Source organism: Hipposideros armiger, unplaced genomic scaffold (assembly GCF_001890085.2).
Source record: "Hipposideros armiger isolate ML-2016 unplaced genomic scaffold, ASM189008v1 scaffold_58, whole genome shotgun sequence".
NCBI classification, from domain to species: Eukaryota; Metazoa; Chordata; class Mammalia; order Chiroptera; family Hipposideridae; genus Hipposideros; species Hipposideros armiger.
The window spans coordinates 4563772-4583850 of record NW_017731408.1 but is presented as its reverse complement, the minus strand read 5'-3'; the positions used below and the strand labels follow the sequence as shown (position 1 = coordinate 4583850).

Here is a 20079-nt window from a genome sequence, read left to right as displayed (position 1 = left end):
CAGGGATTCTTAATCTTTTCTGGGTCGTGGATCATTTTGTAAATCCACAGAAACCCATAGATCCCTTCACCAGAACAAAATTCAGGTTCTTATGTAAATACAAAATACATACAATATAGGTAATCCTTTGATCCCTGAGCTAGATAATAGGGTTACTGAGTTCTATCTAAAAGTTTTAAATGGATAATGTAATTCTGTAAATTTAAGAGAGCTTTTCAAAAGGAGCATAATCTAGTCCAATTTACCTCAATTATTACAATGTTTTTATGAGTCTGGGCTTACAATGTTTTTTTCAGGGAGATTAACAAGCTAATAGACCCGAATAGATGGTTACTATGTTGCCATAGACATATTAGAATCTTGCTTACATTTCTATAATTTATTGCCATTTAAAATCATTTGTATAGTTATTACTGTCTTTATAGTTATATGATTTAGTGTCACTAGTACAGTATATATTTTGTAATTATGATATTTCCTTGCAAGCAAGCCCTACCATCAGTGACCACTGTTAGAGAAAATCAGTTCTTAGGCAACACTTACACTCAAATTCAGAGATGATTGTATTTTCAAGTATGACCTTAACGTGTTTTATTGATTTAAATTAATGAATTTCTAAATGAGATTATCAATTCACATTGCTATACTTTTGATAGATTTCATCCCCCTCCTCAAAGTATATGCAGTATGTTCTGGGGACGAGATCAGTGGAACTGATAATGATTAAGGAACAAGCAGAGCCAGTGAAATGTTTCTCTATTCAAGTTTGTCAACGTCCACTTCCATCAATTTTTCTGTAGACGTAACAAAACACGTGTTTCTGGAGCCTCCGCTCCTTAGTCCCGAGACCCCGCCCCAGAGGCGGTCCAGAGGGAAAGGCCCGCCCCTGGACCCCAGGAAGCCTGCGGGAGACCAGCGCGCATTGCGCGGAGCTGCGTCACATCCGGCGCCAGGGCGCCAGATTCCGGAAGAGGCTGCACAGTTGTGGCGGCGGGATCTCTGTTGGTGATTAGTGTCTTTGCTGACAGAGTGGTGACATACACGGCAGCATCATGGTTGAGGTAAAGTGACATTTGGGTACTCAGGAGTAGTGTGCTCCTGGACTGGTTTCCTTTAGCGACGGGCATGGAGAATCGAGGGGATCCTAGGGAGAATAGAGCCTGCGAGGGGAGGCTGTTTGGCCGAGGCCAGGTAGCCTCTTAAGGTTTTCACGAAGAGAGAGAGGGTTTTCAAGGGATGAGAGCACGAATTGGAGGTTGCGTCCGAGCGGAAAGCCTAAGGTGCTTTCTCCACTTCTTGGACCCTCGGGCACTGGGGCTGGGCACTGCCCTCGGAGGCGGGGCTTCTGTCGATGTCCGACCACCGTGTTCGCCGCCTGCGGGGCAGTGTCAGTGGATTCTGTGCCCTGAGAGACTGGCGGTCTTCTATGGTGTCGACTTGGTCTCTTATTTCAGCGCCTCCCCCAGGAAAGCCTGCCAATTCTTGAGTTTTTGCATCGTTCCTTAGCTTCAACAAACCATTCTGTTAGCAAGCCTTGTCTGCCTTGCCTCAGAACCATTTCTTGACTTTTGTCCGTCCCCGCTGCCATCACCGTAATTCAGACCAGCATCATCTTTCATCGGGACAAATGCATTAGTTCCCGGCTGGTCTTCCATTTTTATCACACACACACTCCCCCACCCAAATCAATCTATTTGAAAACGTAAGCTGGTCCTGCTTTTCTTGCTTAAAGCCCTTTACTGGCCCTGTGCTGCTAGAGCAAAAACACAGACTGCTGCAGGGGTCTAAAAAAAAAATCCCTAACCAGACCTGGACCTTGTCTACCCTTGCAACCTCCTCTCGCATCAGAACTTACCCTGTCGCTGAATATATACAACTGTTCTGCAGCCCCCGACATTGTTTCCGTTACTGAACACCTTTGTGCATGGTGTTTTCTCTCTGCCTGGGTTGCTCTTACTTCTTTTCTGTGCAAGGCTAGCTCCCTTTCTGCTTAAATATCGCCTCAGAGAAATCGTTCATAAGTGCTTTCTGTCCTAAGTGCTGGTTCCGCTCTCTCAGTCCCTTGCTTGTTTTCTTCACAGTACTTATCAAAATGCAGAGAGTTATTTTGCTTATTTTTATTTGTTTCATCTTGGTCACAGCGACCATGACTGTCTTTTCATCCTTCTGTTGCTAGCCTCCAGCACAATACCTACCAGACACACACTAGCAGCTCAGTAAACTTTTATTGAATAAGTGACGACTCTCAGGCATCACTCAGTTGTATACTTGGGGTTCTAGCCAAAGAGGAGCTTCCTTCGCTTCTCTGAACTTGACTGCTGTAGCTTGCTACAAATAGCTGTCGTGAGTGGTACACAATTTTTAACATATTTAAACATGCAACTTAATGACTAACTTGACTTTAGGTTTGATATGTGTAATTTGTGGCTAGATATGTAATTACACTCTTTTCTTTCTAGGAAGTACAGAAACATTCTGTGCATACACTTGTGTTCAGGTCATTGAAGAGGACCCATGACATGTTTGTAGCTGATAATGGAAAACCTGTGCCTTTGGATGAAGAGAGGTAGATGAAGTTCCTTTTCCACTGCTAGAATACTTAAACTTCAAAAGTTGGGGGAAGAGAGCAGGAAGACGGGGACCTTTAAAGTTTAGTGAAAAACACTAACACACATAGGATAGCTATTCAATAATGAGTGGAGTTTGGGCATAACTTAGGCTGATTTAACTGTTTTTTGGCCTTATCTCTTACATTAATTAATTAATTGAATTTTACAAATACCCAGTAATTAGGAGAGTCCCTTTTAGTGTTTTATTTTATAATCAATCACTTTGTATGTGCTTTCAGCTTCCCTCCCGCTGCTCTCAGAGCCTTGCTGAGCTGAAATTGTACCTGGCCAGTACTTCTACTCCCATCTTTTCTCGTTAGTATGATGAAGATTTTTGAGTGGTGGCATATTTTTGGTTCTACATCTCCAGCTCCAGTCTAGGATTGCATTACGTGCAGTGTTCCTTCTTTGTCCTTCACCCTTCTTTTAAAATTTTAATTCCTCAAGCATTTCTATTTAATTTATAAAGTAGACTTTCCTTAAAAGTAATATAGTAAGTGCATTTTTAAAAAAAATACTGAACTAATTAAGTACTTTGATCAATTCTAACTAACCTTTTTTGAAACACCCAATAAAGGTTACTGTAGAAGCTTTTACTATATTTTTATATTTAGACATTTGAAGGAAAGTATATTGACTTTTAGCTTTTTTAAAAAAATATATTTGTCTCTATATATTTTAAAATCAGTTAGACCCTTGATAACTCATCATGAAAGGTTTTATATTTATTTGTTAACAAACTAAAATGTTTCTTAGACTTAATGGATGCTGCGTGGTAGATTGTGAATAAAAGTGTGGAAATGCACTTGGAAATTTTGAGCTGTTTAAACTCTTAATAGAAACTTTTTCTACATGATTAGGGAAACTTAAGTTATTTAAGTACTTGTTTTCTGGCTATCTGTGAATATATTTATTTTGGTGAATGTATTTAAAGTACTGAAAGATACAGTCTTATGTTTATAACTTTTTAAAATAGTCACAAACGAAAAATGGCAATCAAGCTGCGGAATGAGTATGGTCCTGTGTTGCATATGCCTACTTCAAAAGAAAATTTTAAAGAGAAGGGCCCTCAGAATGCATCGGATTCATATGGTCATAAACAATATCCTGCCAATCAAGGTGAGTGTGACATTGTTAAATGCCAGGATTTATATGTGAATTTTTAAAAATAAGTGAAATATCTTGTTAGTGCACCTCCTGAAAGATTTAATTAGAGCCATACCCTATTTTAACACCTGCACTAGTATTGTGATGGAAGTCTTAATTTCCTCATTGGAGTAGTGAGTGAGATATTGGTTGGTAGGTTTTTTTCTTATAGGAAATAAAAAAAGTGGTAGTATAATGGTGGCAGAAATTCTTAGGATATGGAGATTTTTACAGTGGACACTAAAGGAAAAAAAATCCTCATTTGTGGGAGGCCGTCTATGTCTTTTGGCTATAATTCAGAAAGATGATATTAAATACTGAAATTGTAGTGAATAAAGATAAACCATTTGCTTAGAAGAAAAATCAGTGGATTATTACTCTATAGGGTGACTTCTCTACATGCAATTTTTATGTAGCAAATGCACAAGCTTTCTTGACATCATGTCAGCAAATGGTCAAGGAAATCACTGTGTACATGGTCTTCGGAAGTCAAAACAAAAATGATCAACTTTATTTTTGAGGCTTGAGTTTAGTTGTGAAAATTTTAGAATTCAGTTGATAATTTAATATTATTTAATTCATTAAAAAAGATATTAGTATGTAAGATAAATTTTGCCATTGATGAATTTCTGTCTCTTTTATTTTTTTAAGGACAAGAAGTTGAATATTTGGTGACGGGTACACATCCCTACCCACCTGGACCTGGTAAGTGAGCTGTTGCATATTGAAAATGTCTTATTGTCACCTGTATTTCCATGAATGAACTAATAATATGATTCCCCTTGGCAGTAAAATACAAGATAAGCTCAATAGTCTGACATCCAGCTTTTTAGATGATAAGATAATTAGCTAATACTTAGTGTCACATCATTGATTGGGCAAACATTCTTGAGCACCTATATTTTTTCAGAAACCATGTTAGGAATTTAAAGTCTGTAAGACTGCTCCAGGCTAAGACAAGTTTATTATATGGAGGTTTAGATAGACATGTAAATATCACTAAGCTTATAAAAGTGATACTAGAAGTGTTAGTATAGAAGCAAGTATGATAGAAATGTTTCCTGGGTATGTGTATAGAGGAGTTGGCACACAAGTGGAGTGGCCAGTATGACGGAGCAGAGAATAAAAAGCTTAGTATATTTAGGTTTTAGTAATATTATAGGACAGGATTCACCATATTGAAAGTACAGGTGAATCAGTGCTTCTTACAGTAATTTACATTTACTCTTTGAAACATATTCTTAGTATTTGGGGAACTGCTTAATTTTTATATGTAACAGTAATATCCCAAAATTATAGAAATTTAACTCTACTATCTTGGGCTTTGATAATATCAAGCTGCTTTTGATTAAACCAAATATGAGTTATGTGTTGTTAAGCAATATTTGTTGTCAAAAGGTTAGTAACAAAAGACATGCAAAACATAATCAGTTTTTGTAATATCACCACCAGGAGATAATCACCATTACCTTTTTGGTATATTTTCGTCCAGTGTTTTATTTTAAATGCATGCAAATGAAAACAAAGATAGCTACTAAAAGGAATTTTTTTTTTGTGGTTTTTATTTGGTTTTGATTTTTTATTTTAACAGGGGTTGCTTTAACTGCAGATACTAAGATCCAAAGAATGCCAAGTGAATCAGCCGCACAGTCCTTAGCTGTGGCATTACCTTCCTCTCAGGCCAGGTATGAAATATGCTTATGAAATATTTAATTACAATGATTTTGAAAGCATAATTCACTGTTCACATTTTTTCTTATTTTTAAATTTCTTTATAATTGTATATTACATGACATTTTTCTTTATCAGCACTTACAAAAATTTAACACATAAAGTTCGTTCTGCAGAACACCTTACTGAAGGCATTACATACTGACGTGATTTTTTTTTTCCTCAGGGTTGACGCAAACCGCAGTGCACCTGCTGGAAGTGAATACCGACATCCTGGGGCCTCTGACCGTTCTCAGCCTGCAGGGATGACTTCAGTAAGTTTCTCTGTGTCAAATCACGCTGTAGGTTTCTATCTTTTGGAACATGTTGCCTTATTTCCCTTTATCGCAATAGTCGTATCTTAAACATTAAATAAATGAACATTTTTTTGGAATTGTTAAACAGCAGCCTAGCTAATTATTACTATTTCATAGCCCTAAATTTTAAGTTGCTAGTGGATTGACATAATTTTTAGAATTTGAAATTCTGTTAATTCTGTGTCTACTTGTATATTGTACATAATATTCTGATGAAGATAATGTGATGTTGCTGTTTATTATCCACTATTAAAAATAGAAGGAATAATATTCTGAAATTTGTATTAGTATGTTTCAGATATAAAAGCTTTTTAAAATTAAACTCTTTAAGTTGATTTGTACAGTTAGAGTTGAGTGCTATTAGCATTTTATTTTCATGGGCTACGCAACTAGTATTGTATAAGTGAACATTTAGAAATACATAAGCTTATCTATAAGTAAATGGCAGCTATAATTGGTGAAAGTAGTTAGAGAAAGAATCATTGAAAATATACCATCGCTTGAAATAAGTGTAGGCTTTATTTTTTCATTTTATTACTCAGTTGATTTGGCTTTACAGAGTACATGAATTTGTAGTCCTCCTATCACATTTCTTTTTTAGCCTCCATTCGCAGGTCTCTCTGCCCAGGCTTTCTGCCTACTTACGAGGAAGTAATGTTAGCTTCTTAAGGGTAGGAACTTCATGGGTTTAAGTAATTTTTAGATGGATGCTAATAGTAGATCGCATATTAGGCAGAATACCTTTTAAAATAGTATTGAGATATTTGAGGGGAAGATAAATAGAAGGAACTATCAGTCATTCCTTTGTAATGTTAAGTCAATGATGTTAAAATATGACAATGAAAGGCGGTGGCATTAATCTACTTAGTCACTTAAATAATAATAGGAGCTTATGTAGAGCATTTACTACTGTTAATCTTCATAATAACTGTATGAGGTAGGCACTCTTATTTTAAAAACGAGGCACAGAGGTTACATAATTTATACCCAAGGTCAATCAGTTAGCAATTGGCAGAGCTGGATTTTCAACTCATGCACAGTGATATGTGTTCTTAACTTTAGTGTTCTGCCTCTGAGATTTTTTAATTGCTTTTTAAAGTTAAAATTAACATACAGAAAATACAGTTTTGATTAGAAGTCTTAGATTCATTTTTTAATTATGCAAACATTTTTAGCTGTCCTTTTTTCTTCATATAAGGCAAAAAATTTAGGTAATTCCCTTTGAATTTCCATTTTTGAATTGATAACCTGAAAACTTAAGTATTCTATATTTAATAGTAATGTGATCTGTTCCATATCCAGGCTGTTATGGAGGTTGGCAATGCCAAGAACTCTGCACTGATGGCTAAAAAAGCCCCTACAATGCCAAAACCCCAGTGGCACCCACCATGGAAACTCTACAGGGTAGGTGAATCTGCACGTTATTCCACTGCATGAAATACTGTCACTGCTTTCCGGTTGACAAGAGCTGAGTAATAGAATAAGGAGAAAAAGGAGTGAATATGAGAACTGGTAATGTGACCTGAGGTGAGATGGGAGAAGGGGCTTAGGCACTGTCTGAAAAGATATCTTGGGAAGGAGATTTCTTTAAGTAAAAGTTATACTTGTATTTTGTGTAAAATATAGTATAAAATATTGATAGAGAGCTACTTAATGTAAAGAGAGATGAAATACATTTAAGAAAGTGAGATATTTAATATGGAGGCTAAGGGGAAAACCAGTATATTAGGACATTCCTTTGGCCCTACTGATCATCTTGTCATTATAGTAAATTGAAATGATTCAGATGTTCCAGATCTAAAATAAAATGTGTATAGTAGGAAAAGTACAGCTACACATAATTTTGTATATATATTAAATTTTACTTTTCAGATTATCATATAGCAAAATAGGTTTTCTTTTGCTGTACAGATCTAATCAAGTTAGTAGATACATAGATTTGAGTAACCATATCACAGTCAGGATATAGAAGTTGTGTTGACTCGAAAAACACCCCCATGCTATTTTTTTTTATAGCTGTTCCCTTCTGCAACCCTGGCAACCATTGATTTGTTTCCCATCATGTAGTTGTGTCTTTTCAACTTTGTCATGTAAATGGAATCATTCAGTATGTAACTTTTGAGATTGACTTTCTTCATTCAGCTTAATGCCCTTGACATTTTCATCCAAGTTGTTGCCAGTGTTAATACATTCCTTTTTATTGCTGAATAGTAGTATTCCATTGTATAGATATACCACAGTTTATGTAGTCATTCATGGATTAAAGGTAATTTAATACTTATTCTAAAATCTAATTGTCAAATACTCTTATAAGATGTGGGGAAGGGCAATTCAAACTTAAATAAACTTTAACTTATGTGTAATGAGTTGAAATTGAATGACCTTAAACTTATATCTGCCCATTCCACCTTTTTAAATTTATTTTTTTATTTTTCAATTATAGTTGATATTCAATATTATTTTATATTAATTTCAAGTGTACAGTGTAATGGTTAGACATTTATATAATTTATGAAGTGATCTATCTGGTTAGTCTGGTACCTACCTGACACTATGTATAGTTATCATGCTGTAGTTTACATTCCCATGACTATTTTGTAACTACCAATTTGTACTTCTTAATCCCTTCACCTTTTTCACCCCACCTCATAACCCTCTTCCCATCCGGCAACCATCAGTTTATTCTCTGTATCTGTGAGTCTGTTTCTGTTTTTGTTGTTGTTGTTTATTTCTTTAGATTCCACATATAAGTAAGATCATTATGATATTTGTCTTTCTCTGACTTACTTCACTTAGCATAATACCCTTCTGTTCCATCGATGTTGTCACCAGTGGTAAGATTTCATTTTTTTAATGGCTAGTGTTCCATTATATAAATGTACCATATCTTTACCCGACTGTCTACTGATGGGCACTTAGGTTGCTTCCATATCTTGGCTGTTGTAAGTAGCGCTGCAGTGAACAAAGGGGTGCATATAGCTTTCCGAATTAGTGTTTTGGATTTCTTCAGTTAAATACCCAGAAGTTGAATTGCTGGGTCATATGGTAGTTCTATTTTTAATTTTTTTGAAATACCTCCTAACCATTTTCCATAGTGGCTGTACCACTTTGCAGTCCTACCCACAGTGCACAAGAGTTCCCTTTTCTTCACATCCTTACCAACATTTGCTGTTTCTTGTCGTTTTGATGGTACCCGTTCTGACAGGTGTGAGGTGATATCTCATTGTGGTTTTAATATGCATTTCTCTAATGATTAGTGGTGTTGAACATCTTTTCATATGTCTGTTGGCCATCTGTGTGTCCTCTTCGGAGAAATGTCTATTCAGGTCCTTTGCCCAAAGATGGGGTATTCTTAACCAAGGTGGTAATTCATACTGAGAAAATAATCTGTAAATCATTACTAAAACTGTAAGCTGTGGAATAGTTAACAAAAACAAGCACAAAATCATGACCTTCCCCAGACTTGGAGTCTTTGAGTATGGTTTTCTCAAAAACAGACAGACCAAAAATTATATTAATACCAATTTCTTATTGGTTATTGATATTTATGATATTGCTCCTACATTCAGTTTGTGAGAATATAGAAACATATTCATCAAATAGATGACATTATGCTGTTTATTTTGCACATAAATCTGGGTAACTAAGTTGTAGTAGCTAAAAGGAATAGATTAGACAAAATTCTATCTGATATTTACAACTAAAACAGTTCTTAAAAATAATTTACTTATTTTGGAAGATTCTATTCAATTGTATTCAATGGAAAAGAGTAAATAAATCAACAGATAATTTGGTATTTCAACTAGGCTTTCATAAGAAGTTATGAGAGATTATTTTTTTTCTATCATATTTAGTTGAAATCAATGGAGCGTTTATTTATCTTAGTTTTATCTTTAGTTTAAAAAAAAGTCATAATAATGGAAAGACGCTTGGAATGGAAGTTCAAGAAATAAATTTGAATGTCAGGTTTACTGCTATGTCCCTGAATAAGTCACTAAGACTGTTAGGGTCTTCAGTCTCATTGCTATCTGTTTCATTTGCATTTCTCTGATGATTAGTGATGTTGAGCATCTTTTTGTATGCCTGTTTTCTTTGAAGAAATGTATATTCAGGTTCTATGCCATTTTTTAATTGGATTGTTTGGTTTTTTTGGTTTGTATGAGTTTTTTATAAATTTTGGACATTAATTCCATATCAGATGTATCGTTGACAAATATCTTCTCAGTATGTGTCTTTTCGTTTTGTTGATGGTTTCCTTGGCTGTGCAAATTAGTTTGATGTAGTCCCATTTGTTGTTTTTGTTTGTTTGTTTGTTTCCCTTGCCCGAGGAGATATATCAGAAAAAAGATTACTAAGAGCAGTGCCAGAGAGTTTACTGTCTATGCTTTATTCTAGTAGACTGTCTTTACCCCAGTGTGTATTGTTGTCTCTTTTGTCATAGATTAAATGACCATATAGGCATGGGTTTATTTCTGGGACCTCTGTTCTGTTCCATTGATCTTTGTGTCTGTCTTTATGCCAGTACCATGCTGTTTTGATTACTATTGCCTTGTAGTAAAGTTTGATATCAGGTAGCACCATTCCACCTTTTTTTTAATACAGGTGATCAGTGGGCATCTGGGCTGGGTTCGATGTATTGCTGTGGAACCTGGAAATCAGTGGTTTGTTACTGGATCTGCTGACAGAACTATAAAGGTAATAAGGAGGGAAGAAAAAAATAAACATGACTTTGGGTTTGCCATGTGTATTTAACCTATTTAAAGTTATTTCTTCTGGTGGGACTTGCTTTTGTAGTTCCTTTGATTTCTGAGTATGGTATAAAATTTATTATATATACCAGTTAATAAATATCTGTTTAAAAAGTGATATTTAAACAACAGTTTTTTCCAAATAGTACATGCTGTCTACCTGCCACTTGATATTTAAGTTTTTTGCTTCTCTGGTTATAAAATTAAAGCATGCTCATCTGTAAAAAAAATGTGAAAATTATAGAGAAATATAAAAGAACATAAACCCACATATAATCCTACCACTGTCAGATATTTGAATTTCTTTTTAGTATTTATTTCTGTGCATGTGTCAGTGCATTTTCTTCTGAGCTTTTATCCTGTGTGTATAAATGTGTATCTTTTAAAAATCCTGCCTGATATGTAATTTTGAACCATGCTTTTTTTCACTTAACATTGTATCAAAGATATATCCCTGTGAAAAAGTCAAACATTTTTTTAAGTGGTTCCATGGTATTATATCATTAGATATTCTATAATCTATTTTTTTATTATTGGAGACTAAAGTTTTTAGTTTCCTGACTTTCACTATCACAAGGAATGCTGTAATTAATCTTTGTACCTGGAGTTTTTTCTGTCTTTTAAATTATTTTATGATAGATTTCCAGAAATGGAATAATGGGTCAAGCATTTTTTAATTTGGCACCCAAAGTATAAATTATTTTCTAAAATGGTGCATTGATACTTGCAGCATATGAGAGGATTCTTTTCAGCCTATTGATTGTGTATCTTTAAAAATATCCACTAACATGATAAGCAGGAGTGGTTATCTGATTTTTTAAAAACTATATACAGTATGTGAAATTCCTGGTGAGAACTTTTTGATAACCTTGTAAAGCTACTTTTAAGGTTTTAAAATTTTTTATTGAGTTATAATTGACATACATTAGGTTAGTTCCAGGTGTACAACATAATGATTCTATATTTGTATACATTGTGAAATGCTCATCACAGTAAGTCTAGTTAACGTCCGTCACCATACCTAGTTATATAATTTATTTTTCTTGTGATAAAAACTTTTAAGATCTCTTTTAACAACTTTCAAATATGCAATACAGCATTATTAATCATAGTCACCATGCATACATTACACTAACATTAATTTATAACGGGAAGTTTGTACCCTTTGACTCTCTCCACCCATTATACCCACCCTTTACCCCTGGCTCCTGGCAACCACCAGTCTGTTCTCTGTATCTATGAGCTTAGTTTTTCAGGGTTTTCTTTTTAGATTCCATATGTAAGGGAGATCATGTATTATTTGTCTTTCTCTCTCTGACTTATTTTACTTAACATAATGCCCTCACAGTCCATCCATGTTGTTGCAAATGGCAAGATTTCATTCTTTTTTATGACTGAATAATATTCCATTATATGTATATATACCACATTTTTTTATCCATTCACCCATCAGTGGACACTGAGGCTGTTTCCATAGGGGTTTTTTAAGTTGTTGCCATCCTTGGCTAATTTAATACCCTGGTGTTCATACTTTTGTTCCCAGTGATAGCCTTTACATATTAAGAATGTTAACCTTTTGTCATCTGTTACAAATATTTTTCCAGTTTGATCATGCTTTTTAATTTTTTTTTCCCCCTGCTTTTATTTTTGATGGTGGGTTGTTTTGCAAATTAACAAATTTTCACATGTTTATAGCTCACTTTTTGGAGACTTAATTTTAACATCAAGATTCTAAAACTTTGGGATAATCAACAAGAATGAAAATTAAGTATTCTTTGATTGCAGATCTGGGACTTGGCTAGTGGCAAACTAAAACTGTCATTAACTGGGCACATCAGTACAGTGCGTGGTGTGATAGTAAGCTCAAGGAGCCCATACCTGTTCTCCTGTGGAGAAGACAAACAAGTCAAATGCTGGGACCTTGAATATAATAAGGTAAGCTTGGATTTAAGGATTTAAAACATGTGCCTCTGTTCGTTTTTTCTTTCTTTCTTTTTTAAATTAAAATTTAATGGGGTGACAATGGTTAGTAAAATCACATAGGTTTCAGGTGTACAATTCTGTGATAGATCATCTGTATATTGCATTGTGTGTTCACCACCCAGAGTTAGTTCTCCCATCGTTATATATATGACCCCAGTTAGCCACTGTTTTTCTAATAGAGACTTTAACTTTCCTGCTTTGCTTGTAGGTTATAAGGCACTATCATGGACATCTAAGTGCAGTGTATGGTTTGGATTTGCACCCAACAATTGATGTGCTGGTAACCTGTAGTCGAGATTCAACTGCACGGGTAAATGAAACAGAGCTTTGTGTTTTTCTGTAAATATTATTACACCTTACAGTATGCATATTTGGTATCGGAGTCGTATATTGATAGAGAAAGATAGTTACCTTCACCCACCAGTAACCTGGTCCCTCTATTGGTTGACTTGTATGTTTTTCCACCTTCCTTTTCAGTTCTGTGACCTCACCATGTTTATTATTGGAGTGTTCTGCCCCTGAAATGTGACACTCATATTCCATTCAGTAGCTCCATTATACCCATTCTTAGACTTGCAGTCCCCTGATTTTTTAGCTTTTTTTTTGTCAGCTATCGCCTGTCTACATTCCCCAGCCAGCTTAGAGATTATCTTTCATTTAAGTGGTTTCTTTATTATATTCAGGCATAGTAGTGTAGTAAATTCCCAGCCTTGAATTTATTCAGTTTCCTGCCTGAGATATAGATACCTGTTCTCTTTGACAGTATGTCTATTGTGTTTTTATAGATTTGGGATGTGAGAACGAAAGCCAGTGTACACACATTATCTGGACACACAAACGCAGTTGCTACAGTGAGGTGTCAAGCTGCAGAACCACAAATTATTACTGGTACAGTCGATACTTTTCAAGTTTACAATATATTCATGTCAGAATGCATTATGATTACACATAAGTTTTTCATATTTACTATGACTCATGTTTCTGTGTGCATTTGGAATTTATTGTAACATTTCATTCTATTGTTTTTATTTTATACTTTACATATAGAGCATGTCATGCGCGGTATCATGTAGTATCAGACTAGGAAATGGGGATGTTAGATAAATTAAACATTATTTCATAGGATCAAAATTACTGGTCTAGGAAACTAAAGTTAGAAGACAAGATACCCTGAGAACAATAACCTTTGGAGCTATTTTGAATCTTGTTTTGCTTAAAATAATGTTAATAACAATAGATCTTTAAGACTAGAAAATAATTCCTTGATATACTTTATTAACTAAAAAATCACTTGAGTTTTTTCCTCTCCATTTGTTTTGTTATTCACATTTGTTCTAGCTGTTCAGGTAACAGTGCATCAAGAATTTATTACATTTTTTTAAGAATTAAATTTAAAACCAACCTAAAATTTTGGAAGGACAAAACAATTAGCCAAGAGTTGATATGACTTTCATTTAGTATATATGTGTCTATGAAAGAACACTTCATGTTTTATTATACTTAACTTTTGTATTCTTGTTCCTGATCTGTGTTTTGGGGATGTGTGTGTATTTTCATTATAGGAAGCCATGACACTACAATACGATTATGGGATCTGGTGGCTGGAAAAACAAGAGTCACATTAACAAATCACAAGAAATCAGTCAGGGCCGTGGTGTTACATCCAAGACAGTAAGTGTACTTTCCTGATTAGTTTCTCTTCTTTCTTTAATCCTTAGTATAGTACAGAAATACCAGCATTAGTACTACTTTGGAAGTCATTTAGACACCGTTGTTTGCAGGCCTGTACCACTCATGAGCATGCATTTCTTTTATTTTCCCTGTATACTATTTTTCTTCATGTCCTATATGAGATGAGGAAAGTTTTCTACATGGTAAAGAATGATAATGTCAAATGAGGTGATATGAATAAATTATGGTTAAAAACTGCATGTCAAAATAGAAGCTAATAGTAGCTAGATTTAATGTTTTGGAGGTAAGTGTTATTTATTGTACACTGAGATATACATAGAATAGTTTAATTCTTAAGGGGGAAGTTAATACACAGTGGGGGGTGGAGTGGGGAATAGGAACCGTTTGCATTATAGTCAGGGTACCTGAAGAGAGGAGCATCATATCCCAAGCTAGTTTGTCATATCACATCACCCTGACATTTTTCTGGCTACATTCATGTCTTTTCTCTCTTCCCTCTCCTTCTCTCTCTTTCTTCTCTTTCTTACCCTTACTCCCTCTCTCCTGCTTTCTCCCTTTCCCTGTCTTCCTCATTCTCTTTCGTCCTCTCCCTCCTTCTCTCTCTCTCTCTTCCTCTCGCCCTCTGTTTCTTTCCTTTTCTCTCCTCCTCCTGTTATCCTCTTTTCTTCCCTCTCTTCTCGCTCTCTTTCCAAAATAGTTGCATAACCCCTTGCCTTTTATGTGAATTTAGGGGTTTGCACATTTATTGCCCTAGCTCAGTGTAACGCACTGGGGAGATGACAGTAAAACATTAATCTGGGTCTTAAAATATGTTTAAAATCATTTGAAAATCTTATGTAACTTGGAACCAATGTCTTGATATTTTTACCTCTTGGTGTGACAATAATATTTTGCTAAAACTACAAAAATCAGTGAATACACGTGCAAAATACAACCATAATAAGCTTCTTTAAATCTACCATTTTATTTAACTAGGTTTACTTTGTCATTAATTGTTTTTAATCTTATTTCAGTTACACGTTTGCATCTGGTTCTCCAGATAACATAAAACAGTGGAAATTCCCTGATGGAAGTTTTATTCAAAATCTTTCTGGTCATAATGCTATTATTAACACATTGACAGTAAATTCTGATGGAGTGCTTGTATCTGGAGGTAAAATAAGATTCTTAGATAAATGTATTTTAGTCTGTCACTTTTTCTTTTAGTGAATGAATAAACATTTGTAAAATTTCTAAGCCATCACACCTAAGTATTATAGCAAAACTTGCCTAATTAATGCGTATTTGAGTGTTTATATGTGTGTTCATGCTTATTCATAATACATGTAGCATATTTCATAGTTCAACCTTCTTTGAGTTCCCACATGATAAGTCTAAGGGATTTATGCTGGGAATTACCTAAAGTTTGGTTGTGAGTTCTGGAATTTTATGTTATTTTGTTGTGCTTTTTGAGATCTATAACTAATTCTGAATTAAGCACAATTGAAGGTGGACAATCCAATATTCAGAGAAACTTGAGTGCCTGTGTTTTGTATGTCTTTATAATTGTAGTAATTGCCATGGTGCTTGGCTAATGAATGGTGCTTAATAAGTGTTGTCAAGCTGAATTGTTGAAGGGATACCAAGTTTAACTGGATCTTTCCCTTTAAGCTGACAATGGCACTATGCATCTTTGGGACTGGAGGACCGGCTACAATTTCCAGAGAGTTCATGCAGCAGTGCAGCCTGGGTCTTTGGACAGCGAATCAGGAATATTTGCTTGTGCTTTTGACCAGTCTGAAAGTCGGTTACTAACAGCTGAAGCTGATAAAACCATTAAAGTGTACAGAGAGGATGATACAGCAGTAAGTTCTCTATTTCACATACATTTTACAGTAAAATAAATCAGCCATACCAATTTTGCAAGTGTTTTCTCATTTTAAAGTTACTGAAATTCTCAGAAGGGAAAATAATCTTTATAGTATTAAAGTATTTATCATCTTGAATAGTATCTGCTCATACTAGATTTCTGTATTGGTTTCATTGATGCCAGTGAATCCATAGATTGTTTTAATTTTATTCCAGCTTTCCTTATTACAGTAACTGGGAAAATCTTGCACTGAGAAAAACAGCAAGTAAATAAATTGCTATTTACATTAATTCTAGAATCATCAACTTTAGTGTTACTAAAATATTTAAATAGCAATTTTATTTGAGATGAAAAACCATAAACTGAATTTGTAGTGAACCCATTCATCTTTATTAATTTCAGATAGTGCCAAAAGTTTGTCAGCTGTTCCTAAAATTGTTAAATAACTGCTAAATATATAATACCAAGTAATATACTTGGTATACCTTATTTTTGTTAGGAAGGAGTTATGAAGCAAACTAATAATACTTTTCTTATTTACTTTTCTATTTTTAGACAGAAGAAACTCATCCAGTCAGCTGGAAGCCAGAAATTATCAAGAGAAAGAGATTTTAATGTGGCATTGTCTTCATGGTGGTTTCTTTTCTTTTTTTTAGCTTGTCATTGATGAGGATATCCAGTCATTTTGTTCTATGGCTAGAGATGTAAAGCAGAAACTCAAATGCTTGAATCATTGCTGCTTCATATTTTACAATAAACTGCCCCTCCCCCCTATGTTTTTATTTCTAAAATAAACAATTTGAGATCCTAGGAAGTAAGATGCAGATATCAAGCATATGCAAGTTTGTTGAAAATAACTATTCTAAAAATACAAATTTTGTCAATTTTTATTAAAAGAAATCTTTTTTTTAACTTACAGAACTGCTTACTATAATTTAAACATGTTTTGAGCAGAGCATTCATTTTTTTTAATCCCTTGGAAACTAGGTATCTGTGACTGATAATTTGAGATTAAAGGATTTGAAGTCTCAATATATGTATATTTATTCCACAAACAGTATTTGAGTGCATGCTCTGCAAAGTTCTGCACTAGATACTGTTCAGGAAATAAAAAATAAGATGTGTCTGTCTTCCAAGACTTCCCAGTTTAGTAGCTTATTATAGAATGTTGTAATACAGGTTTACATGAAAAGGTGGGGTAGTACAGAGGAAAAGACCATTAATGCTTCCTGGGAGGATTGCGGAAGACTTTAATGGTGGAAGTGGTTATTTGAACTGAGCCTTGACAGGGCAGACAAGGAAAAGGGTATTCTAAGAGGAGGCATAAAGTGAATGAAACCAGACATGTGCAAGTGTGGTGTGTTCTGGAAGCAAAGTCTGTGCTGCAGTTGAGTGAGTACGACTGGTTGGTAGTTGGGAAATCTCCTGTTTGGGTCTGGATTTTATTCCATAAGCAGTAGGATGCCAGTATAGGTATCAAAACCTGGAGAAATAACTGACGATACTAGTAGAAGCATTTGAAGCTGTAGCAAGGGCTGCAGTCTTTCATGAAGACTATAAACTAATACCTATGCCTCCTGGTAAATACGAATTTGTAAACCCTGCCCTTAGGGTCCTGATTCCCCATCAGTCAAGATTTGTCAAACTTTCTATAGTTAGAAAATATGGTTATAAGAACAAATGATTTAAATTCCTTTTCAAAATAAAAAGTTGCATCATAATTTTCAATAAGCGTTTCCAAATTATATACATCCCATCTTGCATGCCATAGGTGGGAGTATAATTATTACAACATTTAGGTGGGTAGTTTTCCAGAGTATATTGAAAATGCTTGAACTCTTTTGCTAACTTTTCATTAGAAATGAAATTTCTAGGAAGCTGCCTAATAGGAATAATCTGGTAAGTGTACACAAGAAAGTTCATTGCACCATTGTTCTTTAATAGTTAAAACTAGCCCAGATGTCCTATCAAATCAATAAGGGACTGGTTTAATAGATTGTGGTACCTTCATGCAATTTATTTCTATCAATTAAGAGTGAGGAATGTCTGGACTAATAAGATGTTCAAACTTTGCTCTTAAGGAAGAAAAGTTGTGCAAGCATTTTTTTGTAAAATGACTTGTTAATTCTCTAAAAAATAATGGAGAAGTAGCTCCACATTGTTATCAGTGGCTTTGTGAGGGAGTGGAATTAATGGGAGAACTTTCACGATCTGCTTTATATATTTCTATAATGTTTTAATTTTTTAAAAGCATGTATTTTGTAAACTTAAATAAAGAAGAACCCCACTACACTTGCATCCCTGAGAGATTCTAATATGCCTTCTAACAGAAGAAAAAGCAAAGATGTGAATAGTATCTCACCCCAGAGCAAGAACAAATTATCCTGCCTAGCAAGTTTCCGCTATTGTATTTGTTAGGTACAAATATGAAATTCTGAATAGCATTTAGAAAATTCATTTCCCTGCTTCCTGTATGCAGTCCTGTATTTCGGTGTTCTTGAATCCTCTTGCAGACAGTTCAGACGTGGTCTTGAATCCCATGAAATTGTAAGCAGAATTTCATGCATGTGCCCTTCTCTTTCTTACTTGCAGAACCCCAACCCCGGATTAAACCCAAATCTCTTACTGTGCCTATGCCTTAAGTACACTCAAACTGTGAAATGGTACCAGCGGGAAACAGCTGTGCTTACTGGACTCTGTTGATTTATGACCACGTGGCTCAAGTGGACCATCAACAGTGACCACATACACATTTCCATGGTTAATGTCTTCTGCCAGGATCCTGTTAAAAAGGGTGAACTACCCACTTTAGGGACAACTTCTCCAAATATACAATTGTTAACACTCGTCTACTCAAGGACTTGTTCCTACAATTAACACTTTTCTCTTCATAAATTCCTTCCCTTTTAACCAAATGATTCTCATCAAATGTTTTATTTAAATATGTATTTAATATATGTATTTAAGTAGGCTTGCCTTAAAGACCTAATGTTCCCTTCTAAGTATGTACCCATTTTTATTTCCTTTTATAGCAAAACTAGAATTTTCATAATCTTATCTCTATAATTTGCTCACTTTCCATCCTCTCAGCTGACTCCAATGCAAAATTAATGAAAACAAATGTGTTAGTCATTGTTCTTAGAAAAATAGAAGAAACTTTATGAGGGAGTTGATAGAAAATAGGAAAATAGTGAAATATAGATTTGGTAAAAAAACCTAAATGTTGCCTTTTTGGTATAGAAATTAGATAAGCAAGAATCAAATATCCTAAAACTGATAAAGAGAGTGGGGAAAAGACTTTTCTGCTCAATTCTATACTATTATTTTTAAAGAGCCAAGTAAAATGACTAATTTTAAAGAAAAGCAAATTATGTGATTCCGAAAGATACAGAAAATGTAAGCAGATTCATTACCATGGAACCGGAGTTGTCAAGGAGTTAACCTCTGAGCTCACCACCACCGGCATACATCTCCAAGCTCCCAGAGCTTCAGAACAGAATACTAATTCTAATGCACTTTAAATTTTTCTAGGACCCAGATAAAGAAGGAAAGCTTTCATGTCTTTCAAAATGTGAGCATAATGAAGATACCCAAATCCAATAAAGCACAAATAAAGGAAATGGTGATTTGATCTTGCTTATGGATATCAATGCAGAAATGATTAGTAAAGCCTAACAAAGAAGCAGCACAGATCCAAGGGGAGTACAAAGATGGTTCATTATTAGGAAATAATATAATTCACCATATTGGTTTACATAAGGAGAAAAATCATGAACAAAATAACTGGACGCCAATTGGCAAAAGAGGCTGGGAAGTGGTGTTTTCCTGACCCCCGGCCCCACAGCATTACAGAGTAGAGAACGGAAGACTGGCCTGGGGCTGGTTGACGGTACGTAAAGAACGAAGTCTTTTTTATTTTATTTTTTATTAGTTTCAGGTACAGAACAATGCAATAGTTACCATTTTCACCCTCACAAAGTAACAACCCCCCTCCCCCATCTATTGCCCTCCCACCCCCGATATCA

The 20079-nt window shown here is 34.8% G+C and overlaps 1 protein-coding gene across 2 annotated transcripts; it reads left to right on the top strand.

Moving 5' to 3' along the window:
* Positions 1 to 929: 929 nt before the first annotated feature.
* PLRG1 (pleiotropic regulator 1) lies at positions 930 to 18352 on the top strand. Of its 2 annotated transcripts, none has more exons than XM_019641248.1 (15): positions 930 to 1061; positions 2460 to 2566; positions 3586 to 3728; positions 4407 to 4460; positions 5347 to 5440; positions 5653 to 5740; positions 7085 to 7186; positions 10385 to 10477; positions 12316 to 12465; positions 12722 to 12823; positions 13299 to 13401; positions 14076 to 14184; positions 15219 to 15358; positions 15856 to 16049; positions 16610 to 18352. In XM_019641248.1, exons 1-15 carry the CDS (start codon positions 1053 to 1055, stop codon positions 16667 to 16669), a joined length of 1548 nt encoding a protein of 515 aa, XP_019496793.1. In that variant the 5' UTR covers positions 930 to 1052; the 3' UTR covers positions 16670 to 18352. The 2 variants fall into 2 exon arrangements, with proteins under 2 accessions (XP_019496793.1, XP_019496795.1); XM_019641250.1 differs by lacking the exon at positions 930 to 1061 and adding an exon at positions 2849 to 2924 and having other exon boundaries at positions 2474 to 2566.
* The last annotated feature ends 1727 nt before the right edge of the window (positions 18353 to 20079 follow it).

Coding starts and splice junctions, on each gene's coding strand:
- PLRG1 (XM_019641248.1), top strand. Junction 12,466..12,721: donor GGGACCTTGAATATAATAAG/GTAAGCTTGGAT, acceptor CTTTGCTTGTAG/GTTATAAGGCACTATCATGG. Junction 16,050..16,609: donor ACAGAGAGGATGATACAGCA/GTAAGTTCTCTA, acceptor TTCTATTTTTAG/ACAGAAGAAACTCATCCAGT.